The 10,600-nt window shown below is 50.0% G+C and overlaps 1 protein-coding gene across 1 annotated transcript in view; it reads right to left on the reverse strand.

Annotated features, from left to right (window-relative positions):
- Positions 1-780: 780 nt before the first annotated feature.
- Positions 781-10,600, reverse strand: part of fgf22 (fibroblast growth factor 22) — a gene marked incomplete at both ends in the record, with an annotated part of 49,722 nt that continues 39,902 nt past the window's right edge. The window contains 2 exons of the mRNA XM_084459096.1: positions 781-975; positions 2,885-2,988. Of these exons, the coding sequence (XP_084315222.1) occupies positions 781-975; positions 2,885-2,988 (299 nt within the window). The remainder of the gene's footprint in view (positions 976-2,884; positions 2,989-10,600) is intronic.

Consider the following 10,600-nt stretch of genomic DNA (forward strand, 5'->3'; position numbering starts at 1 on the left):
AACAGGAGAAGTAGCAGGAGGAGGAGAAGAGGAGAAGGAGTAGCTGACAGATGGGAGTGTCTCAGGAGCGTTCCCTCCCCCACGTGTCCTCCTCCCATCTCATATCCACTGGACCAAACCAGCGTCCTGTGTTCGCTGTGGTCAGGCTGAGAAACCGCCCGCCCTCTCTCGCCTCCTCTGGACAGAGCAGTGGTGACGCCGTCCTCAGTGACGGTGACTGTCGGATCTCCCCGAGCGGAGCCGAGAGAACAGCAGCGTTGAGCAGAGCAGAACGTAGACAACAGTCCTGTAGGATCCGGGTGCAGTGGTGAGCAGGGGCGCCAAGGAACCACAGTTCTACCCCTCGGGGGGACAAGGGGGTCAGGCTACTCCCGCAGACCTATCAGAGTCCAGGCTCGCAGTTAGCCGCTCTTCCACTCTGAGCCGCTGTGGTGGCCTCATCTCTGATTACTGAAGCGCTAGCGTCATCAACCACAACAATAACAACAACGACAGACAGTATTTACACCCGGTTAGCAGCTTGACTTCTGAATGTACACTAAAACAGAGGGGAAATAACTTAACTGTTTGCATTACGCCTCCATTGCTGCCCCCACAACACAAGAGTCTGGGTCAACCCTCCACACGTACGTACGCAGTATAGGAGGACGGGATGAGTAACGATAACAACATCGATAACATTAATCCATTATTTTATCATGACAACAACAGCAACACTAATAGGCGGGGTCTGCGGTGAGGAGGGACAGCCAATGGCGGCGCAGAGGTCCTGGCACATGGCTAGGAGGGCAACATGGGGAGGAAGTGGGTGGAGGGGTGTCGCCTGCGGGCCTTGTGGCCTCGCCTGGGCTTCCCTCGGCCGTTGAGCGAGACGAACATCTGCCTGCCGTTGTGCTTCCAGCGCAGAGAGGAGTACGTGTTGTAGCCGTTCTCCTCGATGCGCTCCTTAAACTTACAGCTGGTGTTGTACTTCACCTGGAAGGGAGGGAGGGAGGGAGGGAGGGAGAGAGAGAGAGAGAGAGAGAGAGAGAGAGAGGTTAATACAGGTTGGTTTCTAAATGTATAACCAGAAGGAGACTACTGCTGCCAACCCCTGAGCTCGGGGCAAAAGTCATAGTCTGTAGCGCAAACACACACACACACATACACACGCACACACACACACATACACACACACGCACACACACACACACACACACACGCTAAACGTTTTATTTACTGGATGTACTTCATCGAATCAATCTGCTGTAGTAAACATTTTAATCACCGTCTCTCGTTATCAGGTCTTATCTCTGCCCTTCTGATTAAATGAAACCGTACGGATATGTCAGAGATGAGGGATGATACGCACCCGCTAAACCAGCCCTGGCCGCCCCTGACTGAAGCTTCTTATCTCCCAGCGGGTCTGCGTCTGTGTAGCTAACAGATAACAGAGTGGGCGTGGTCCCCAGGTCTCTATCGCACAGTTGATCGGGAGCACATTTGCAAAAGGAGTTGAGCACGCCACCCCGGGTAACCTCAACCTGCCTGCCGCTGCTCCGGTTTTATGATTGGCCGTCAAGCTGCGACTGAGGGCGTGTGTGAGAATGAATGCTGGGAGAATGAGTTTATCATCAGAGGAGTTGAGTGTGTAGGCAGAGAAAGAGGTGACGGAGCTATAAGCACCGATGCTGGTCTTCTCTCACTGGCTTATACACCACCACACAGGTTGAACTCCGATAGGAGAGGGAGGGGGGAGACAGCGAGAGATGGTGTGTGTGTGTGTGGGGCGTGGGCAGAGAGGGACACAGAGAGACAAATAGAGAGAGAGAGAGAGAGCGTGGCAGAGAGAGGGGAGAAAGACAGACAGCCAGACAGAGAGAACGCTGTAATGTATGCACAACAACTGTCCGATGGCACGCAAGTCTCTTCCAAGAGCCCAGCTGCCTCCTTTGTAGTCCTTCTCGTCCAATCTTTCTCTCTGTCGTCTTAGATCATCCTTCCTTCCTCTCTCCCGTGTTTTGACAGAGGGACAGGCCTCTGATCCGGCCTCACATGCAAGCTTGGTCTGCAGGTACCATCAGCTTGCCCAGGTGTTGTCTGGCTGGCTTATATGGCTGACCGGCTGGTTTATCTAGGTGGCTTGCTAGTTTATCTGGCTGACTGGTTGGCTGGCTCATTCATCTGGTTGTCTGGCTGGTTTATCTGGTTGGCTGGCTGGTTTATCTGGTTGGCTGGCTGGTTTATCTGGTTGGCTGGCTGGTTTATCTGGTTAGCTGGCTCATTCATCTGGTTGGCTGGCTTGTTTATCTGGTTGGCTGGCTGGTTTATCTGGTTGGCTGGCTCATTCATCTGGTTGGCTGGCTGGTTTATCTGGTTGGCTGGCTCATTCATCTGGTTGGCTGGCTCATTAATCTGGTTGGCTGGCTGGTTTATCTGGTTGGCTGGCTGGTTTATCTGGCTAATTCTTTCTGACTTGAAAAGGGCTCTATAGAGCCGGATGGAACCGGTTGAGTTCCTTTATTGTTAAGGTGTCTGCACACTGCCCTAACCACGCCAAGCAACCCCAACGTTGGACTGGTGCGCCATGTTTGTTGTGGTTTTGGCTGCTGATTTTTTTTACTTCCAACATTCTAACAGCAACTGCCAACTTTAGAATGTTGGGTGTTGGGAGGTAGTTGGTTGGGCCAGTGTGTAGGTGCCTTTAAATTGTTCTACTGTGTATTAGCCCTTGTTTTTAGAGTGTATTAGTTACATTCTAGTTTATTTAAGTATATTCCCACCCTACCCCCACCAGTCTATGTGGTGTGTGTGTGTGTGTGAGTACTGTGTATCTGTGACCCCTGTGTTTGACCCTGCCCTCTCCTCCTGACCTCCGAGACAATGCGCGGAGGTGGGAACCTACCGAACCGAAGAGCGTGCCTCTCTTAGACATGGCCAGGTACAGGCCAGTGCTGACGGACTTGATGGCGACAACTCCCACACTCACAGATCGGATTTCCATCAGACCTGGGGGAGAGAGACAGAGAGAGAGAAGAGAGAGGTCAGGCAGGCAGGCAGACAGAAAGAGAGACGTCAGGCACACAGACAGAGAGAGAGAGAGAAGGCGGAGTTTCCCTTCTGAAGCCCGTCCATCATTAGTGATGAGGATAGCAGGGATAGTGAGTTGTTCTCCAGGGACCTCTGTCTTCCCAGACAGGACGGGAGCCCAGGAGGGACACAATAGACCAGTTCAGACCAGCTTTCACTGGGGTCTGTGGGAACTACCGAGGGACACACATGTTCAGATTTAAGAAAAAACAAGGTCAACATATAGTACAGTGTAAGATATTTGTTTTCTAGATCATCTATTTTGACCACTTATCATGCACTGTACTGGAGAATAAATAGCACTAGTACATTTGTTACTGGGACATAAAACAACTAGTACACAGTAAACATGTCCAGTCCAACGTTGGTGTTGGTTGGCGTTGGTTAGGGCAGTGTGCAGACACCTGAACAATAAAAGAACCCTCTGAAAAACAGGTTCCATAAGGCTTTATCGAGGATCTGTTAGCCCGGCCAAGTCTAGCCAGTTCCGGGACCTGGGGCGGCTGTAGCTCAGTTGGTAGAGCGGGGCGTTCACTGATCGAAGGGTCAGTGGTTCGAATCCCAGCTCCGACTGTCCACATGTCGAAGTGTCCTTGAGCAAGACACCTAAATTGCTCCCAATGAGCAGGTTAGCGCCTTGCATGGCAGCTACCGCCATTGGTGTGTGAGTGTGTGTGTGAATGGGTGAATGAGAGGCCATTATAAAGCGCTTTGAGTGTCGCTAAGGTGGAAAAGCGCTATATAAGTGCAGTCCATTTACCATTTACCTAGCTGGTGAGAACGCTGACCAGAAAAACGGAACAAGTGGTGGACGCACCAACAGCTCTGGAGGGCTAATGGCTACCGCCAACTTCACAGCTAACATCACAGACTTCAGAATGGAGTCTAGTTGTGAAGAAAGGAGGACAGCGACCAAAGACGTCATCCATATAGGTAGCCACACAACCTAAACCTCGGTCCAGCCAAGCACCATTGAAACGAGAGAGCAAGAAAATGGGCATTGTTGGCATTGAGCTCTAACACTGAAGTAGTCAGTACTAATGCCGGGCTCACACTACAGGATATTTAAAATCCTAACCAATTTTGAAATCGGGTTACATCATGCACATAAGGAGAATCTTAACAGATATTCTCCTTGCGCATCTCAAACAAGCACACACAGCAAGATTTGAAAATAACGGCTCATCACACACTACAGGATCTTATCGTGCCCGAGGGAACAATGAACTACTGGTCTCGCCGTCTCACTTGTAAAGTCGGGACGTAATAATCGTAAATATCAAACTTGTTGTTGTTTGACCCTCACATTACAAGATAATCTGGACCGATCATCAGCCCCGACCAATGTTCCAGACCAGATTTCTCTGGTCTGGGTGAATCGGGGATAAATCGGCCCAAAAATCCTGTAGTCTGAGCCCGGCATAAGTTGATGCTAACACGCTAAGTGGATATTTGAAGGAGAAACTGGGCTGGGATGTCACTTGTCGGAGGATCGGGGCTCTGAGCCTCACCCTCTCCCGTGGAGACTCCCTGCCTGGTCTCCTCACACACCTCTCTCCTCACACACCTCTCTCCTCACACAGCTCTCTCCTCACACACCTCTCTCCTCACACACCTCTCTCCTCACACCTCTCTCCTCACACACCTCTCTCCTCACACAGCTCTCTCCTCACACACCTCTCTCCTCACACACCTCTCTCCTCACACACCTCTCTCCTCACACCTCTCTCCTCACACAGCTCTCTCCTCACACACCTCTCTCCTCACACACCTCTCTCCTCACACACCTCTCTCCTCACACACCTCCCTCCTCACAAACCCCTCTCCTCACACACCTCTCTCCTCACAAACCCCTCTCCTCACACACCTCTGTCCTCACATATTCCCTATCCTTACACACACGTCTCCTCACACACAAACCCCTCTCTGAACACCCCTATGGTCACCCATCCACCAATCATGTTAGATCAGAGATCCAATCAAGGTGAGGGTGGAGGAGGGGGGTGTTTCAAACACAGCCACAGCTCTGCAGGGACACAGGGAACCTCTCTCTCCCTCTCTCTCTCTCTCTCTCTCTCTCCCCCCCCCCTCTCTCTCTCTCTCTCTCTCTCTCTCTCTCTCTCCCCCTCTCTCTCTCTCTCTCTCTCTCTCTCTTCATGCCCCCCCCCCCCCCCCCATCCTGGTCTGCGGGCCCCTGGACCAGCCTGCTAAAGGAAACCAGCCTAACAGATGTGGTGTTGGCGTTGGACAGGCACAGTAAACACAGCAGCACGCCTTGGTGTTGAGGGACGGGCAGACGCGGGCTCCGCGAGGGACGAGGCGTGAAGTTTGCAGAGCGCCGGCCTGACCGGCTCTGACCGGTGCCCCTGGCTGGAACCACGCGTTCTGGTCCTGGTCTCGCTCCTAGTTTTTTGGTCAGGGGTGAGAGCGAGAGTTTCCGAGCAGGGGAGCCGGTTAAAACCATCCAGCGATGAAAAATAAACGTTGTGACCAGGCGTTGAGCAGGTGCTGGTCTACCGGGGCTGCCATCTTTCCTCGGGGTTGTTTTTCTAAATCCTGACTTTGTTTGGAGAGAAACTGGGAAAGAGCTGTGCTTGGCTACTAGGCTTGATTTAATATGTTTGTGGATTAAATAATGAGTAATATGGCTCACATGAGGGGTCCAACTGCTGTACAAACTTCTGGTCCACCTGTCCTAGATTAACCATTGGTCAACAGTTCTACCTGTTCGTTTCTAGACCAGCCATTGGTCAACAGTTTCACCGGTCTCTTTTTAGATAAACAACATCAATACCATGCTTACCAGGTGAGGTCAGAGAGAGCGAGGGGGAGGATAAAGAAATAGAGACTGTTGAGTGTCTTTCTTCTCAGACAGACCTGCCCTGACAGACGGGCAAACAGAAAGACAGGTTACATATGCAGACAGATAGGCAGGCAGGCAGACAGACAGACAGACAAACAGACAGACTGGCCTGCCCTGACAAACAGACAGACAGACAGATAGGCAGACAGGCCTGTTCTGATAGACCAACAGACAGACAGACAGACAGACAGACAGACAGAAAGGCAGACAGACAGACCAGCAGACAGACAGATATTTATCTTTATGTCTTATGTTTGGTGGTGTTCTTAATTGTTGTATGTGATTTATGGACCCGAGTCTGCTAAATAAAGTTGATGACGATGATGATGAGACGGACAGACAGGCAGGGCAAACAAACAGACAGACAGAAAGGCAGACAGACTAGCACACAGACAGACAGGCAGGGCAGACAAACAGACAGACAGAAAGGCAGACAGACTAGCACACAGACAGACAGGCAGGGCAGACAAACAGACAGACAGAAAGGCAGACAGACTAGCACACAGACAGACAGGCAGGACAGACAAACAGACAGACAGGCCAGCCCTGATCCAGCCTCCCCTCATCCCTCTGATCCTCCTAGGACACGTTAGCACTTTGATGCCCTCCCCCCCGCCCTCTTCCTTCACTTTACAAGTGATGTTTACTAGCAGTGGGCGCTCTATGGGCAGGAGCGTGCCAGTACCTCATCAACAGACGCCAGACCCTGCACCTCTGGTGACGTCCCCCAACACACTGGCGCTGAATTTACGAACACGCGTCCTGGGCCAATGAAAATTGCTGGAGCTTGAAAGTGCTACTGGAGTTTATTGTAATTATCTGGGGAAGTAGCTGCCATTCTAAGGGAAGTGACCTGCTACCTAGAACGAGAAGGAGTCTTCACTTGTCCCTGTGGGACAACCTTCTGTAAAAAAAACCTTTGAGAAGATCAATCAATCAATCAAAGCTTTATTTGTATAGCGCATTTCATACCCAGAGGAAACACAATGCGCTTTGCAGAGAACAAGATCATGTTGTTCCGATTAGAACCTGTAAAAAAAAAAGAGATAGTTTGTCTTTGCAGTGTTGAGATAAGCTGATTATCTCCAAACCCTGTAGAGAGATCGTGAACAAGGTGAAAGAAATCAAAAGGTCAACCCTATGATGCTACAACGCAGTCTTCTAAGTAATAGAGTGAACTTTGCACTGATGTAGCTGCCGATTTGACCTGATCTAGGGTCAGTATCTCTACGGACTGGCATCAACATCACGTTCAGCTGGAAGGAATGATTGAGCCACGGCACTCTGCTGCTTTAAATACACAATACAGTCAAAACCTATGATTTTTTTTCTTTTTCTTTCTGTAAAACAAAATCTAGAGTGTAAAACAAATCCAGAGTGCTTATATCAGCAATGCAAGAGCAAGGTCAACCAATAATCTCACAACATCCACCCATCAATCAATGCTATCTGTCTATCGAATCTGTCTAAAGTTGTTATAACTCGTCAACTTGTCAACGATCCAGTCAGATTCCTCTAAACGTTATGCCCCACCCTTATAGCCTACAGCAAATACTGAATGGGTTAGGGCCAAAATGTATTCCTGATCTGCTGCTACGTTATGAACCATCCAGACCTCTCAGGTCGTCTGGCACAGGTCTGCTTTCTGTCCCCAGAGTTAAAACAAAACATGGAGAAGCAGCGTTCAGTTTTTATGCTCCACATATCTGGAACAAACTTCCAGAAAACTGCAGGTCTGCTGCAATCTCTCAGTTCTTTTAAATCTCTTTAAGACTTTTCTTTTTGCCGCTGCTTTTTATTAAATCAAATAATTATTCATTCATTCTCTGCACTGTAATTTTTATTCCTGTGTTTTCTTTTTCCTGCATTTTGTTTTAAATTTACTTTTTTGCATTTCGTTTTATATGACCTTTCTTGTGTTGCACTTTGTCTTGATGCTTTTAATGTCTCATGTAAAGCACTTTAAATCGCCTTGTTGCTGAAATGTGCTATACAAATAAACTTGCCTTGCCTATAGTCCGTTTGAGTCGGAAATACGTCAAACTATGGAAGTTAGATCTCAAATATCCATTTCAGTTGGACTTAAAGCACAACGCAGGCTAGGCAGAGGAGCACTGGGAGAACACTGAAGCAGCACCCGGTAAGAACCTCGCCTCTAGGGGCGCTCCCTCTAAACAGGGACCCGCGGAACGTTTAACGAGTTCAGCGAGGGCGACGGTTCCTTTCTGTTTCCAGCTCAGTAGTTTGAGATGAACTGTTTCACCGAGGCGACCGACGGATCTGTGTGGAGAGAAAAGAGACACATTTTAAAGCCAAGTAGCCGTGTGGGAGCTCTCCGCTGGCCCCGCGCCCTGTCATCTGTAAGCCCCATTGAGAGTTATAAAGGTCCTGTTGGCTTCCTACACGCCCAGGGCTGGATCTCCTGACCCTTAGCCATGCCTGGCCCCCGGCCCATCAAAGGACTCAAGCTGCTTCGACAAGCAGAGCTGTTCTATACATGCCTAGTCAAGTGTGGCCTCGCCATTTTTCTGTCCTCTATAGGGATTTGTTTAGTTTTTTTGGACGGAGTCTTTTCGCCCCGAGACTTTTTTTTTTACTCTTTTCTTTTCTCGTTTGGAAGTGAGCCCATCGTCAGATCATTCGAGCCCTTTCTGACCTTGGAGAAGAGAGAGAGAGAGAGAAACACTGAAACACTCTCATGGGGTGACCCTTTGTACAAGTCATGCTATGGGAGGAGATGGGAGGGGGTAACAAGGGAGGGAGGAGGGGATGAGGATGGTCCGGGGGGGGGGGGGGGGGGGGGTAAGACGGTGGGGAGGTCATGATACTACACCACCTCCATCTGGCCCTTGCTCTGCCCACCAGAAGGTCGGTGTTGCCCACCTGAGAGGTGTTGGGGGGATGGGGGGGGGTGAGATCTCAGCAATGACTAAGCTGTTTTGTCGGAGCAGGGGTCGGGACTGGAGGGTTCGAGGGGGGGGGGGGGGCTCCCCCCCTCCTTCCCATCACAATTAGAGACCGAGAGAGAGAATGGAGTGAAAGACTGAGTGGAGAGATTTCTCTACTCCCCCTCTTCTGTTTTCTCCTTCTGTGCTGTTCTTTAATTTCTGGGGTCGCCCCCCCCCCCCCCCGCCCCCCACCCCCACTAACCCCCCCGCCTCCCCCCACCCCTCTCTCTGTGGTCCTGCCTGGTCCAGGGCCCGAGCCTGGGAAGCTGGATTCTCCCACTGGGCTCCTGGCCCCTGATTGACATACCTTTTCAATTATCTCACAGTTTGCTTGCCTTTTAAATCGAGAGGGCCCTGCTGGTTTTGTTCTCCCTCCGCTGCTTTTCAGACGAGCAGCTTTTCATGTCGCGCTCTCGTCCGCTGGACCCTAATGACTGTGACCAGCACCTTTGATCTGCTCTGACCCCCACCACGGCTCTGCGCGTGTGTGTGTGTGTGTGTGTGTGTGTCTGTCTGTCTGTGTGTGTGTGTGTGTGTGTATTTGTGTGTGTGTGTCTGTGTGTGTGTGTGTCTGTGTGCGTGTGTGTGTGTGTGTTCGGTGCATATGTGTGCATATGGTGTTTGTGGGGTGTGTGTGTGTGTGTGTTTTTTTGTGTGTGTGTATGTGTGTGTATGTATGTGTGTGTGTGTGGGGGGGGGGGGGGGGGTTGCGTGTGTATATGTGTGTGCGTGTGTGTGTGTGTGTGTGTGTGTGGGGGGGGGGGGGCGGGCGGGTGCGTGTGTATATGTGTGTGCGTGTGTGTGTGTGTGGGGGGGGGGGGGGGTTGCGTGTGTATATGTGTGTGTGCGTGTGTGTGCAAGCCTGCATGGTTCAGTAAAGCCCAGACAAAGCCAACGTCACTCAGGGCTACTTGAAACACCTTGAGCAAGATTACCATGGGAACACAGTCTCTGGAGAGAGAGAGACAGAGAGAGAGAGAGAGAGAGAGAGACAGACTGAGAGAGAGACAGAGAGAGAGAGAGAGAGAGAGACAGAGAGAGAGAGAGAGAGAGAGAGAGACAGAGAGAGAGAGAGAGAGAGAGACAGAGAGAGAGAGAGAGAGAGAGAGAGAGACCATCACTTAGAGGGCCATTAAAAATACAAGCATCATCATGTAATTGGTTCCAGTGGCTGAACAACCTGATAGCATGATGCTGACCCAAATAGTCTGGGCTTCTGACCTGGCCGGACAGCTCAGGTCCAAGTACGGCCTACTGTAGCCAGGGAGTGATAGGGTCAGGGTCAGTACGACGGTCAGGGTCACCAGGGTTATTTCCACGGCAAGGTTATTATAGTTAACGAAAACTAACTAAAAAACGAAAACTAGGTGTGAAAAAACATTTTAGTTAACTGAAATAAAAATAAAAACTAGGCTTTACAAAAAAATGATAACTAACTAAAACTGTATTGTGTGTTAACAAAACTAACTAAAATAAACTAAAATTATAGAGAAAGTCCTTAGTTTTAGTCCTTAGTTTTAGTCTTTTCATTTCATACATAAGCCTAGTATTTGGGGTGGATATGAAATCTATCCTCCATTTTTTATTTAGCTGTGCCCCTGAGCAGGAGTAACCTGACATGCGCCAGATGGTTTGTTTTGCACAGAGTGAAACAACGTGAGCTCACAAAATCAGGATAGTCTCACAAGTCTAGCGCAGAAGAAGAAAAAAACTAAAACTA

Source organism: Borostomias antarcticus (genome assembly GCF_949987555.1).
Source record: "Borostomias antarcticus genome assembly, chromosome: 26".
NCBI classification, from domain to species: domain Eukaryota; kingdom Metazoa; phylum Chordata; class Actinopteri; order Stomiiformes; family Stomiidae; genus Borostomias; species Borostomias antarcticus.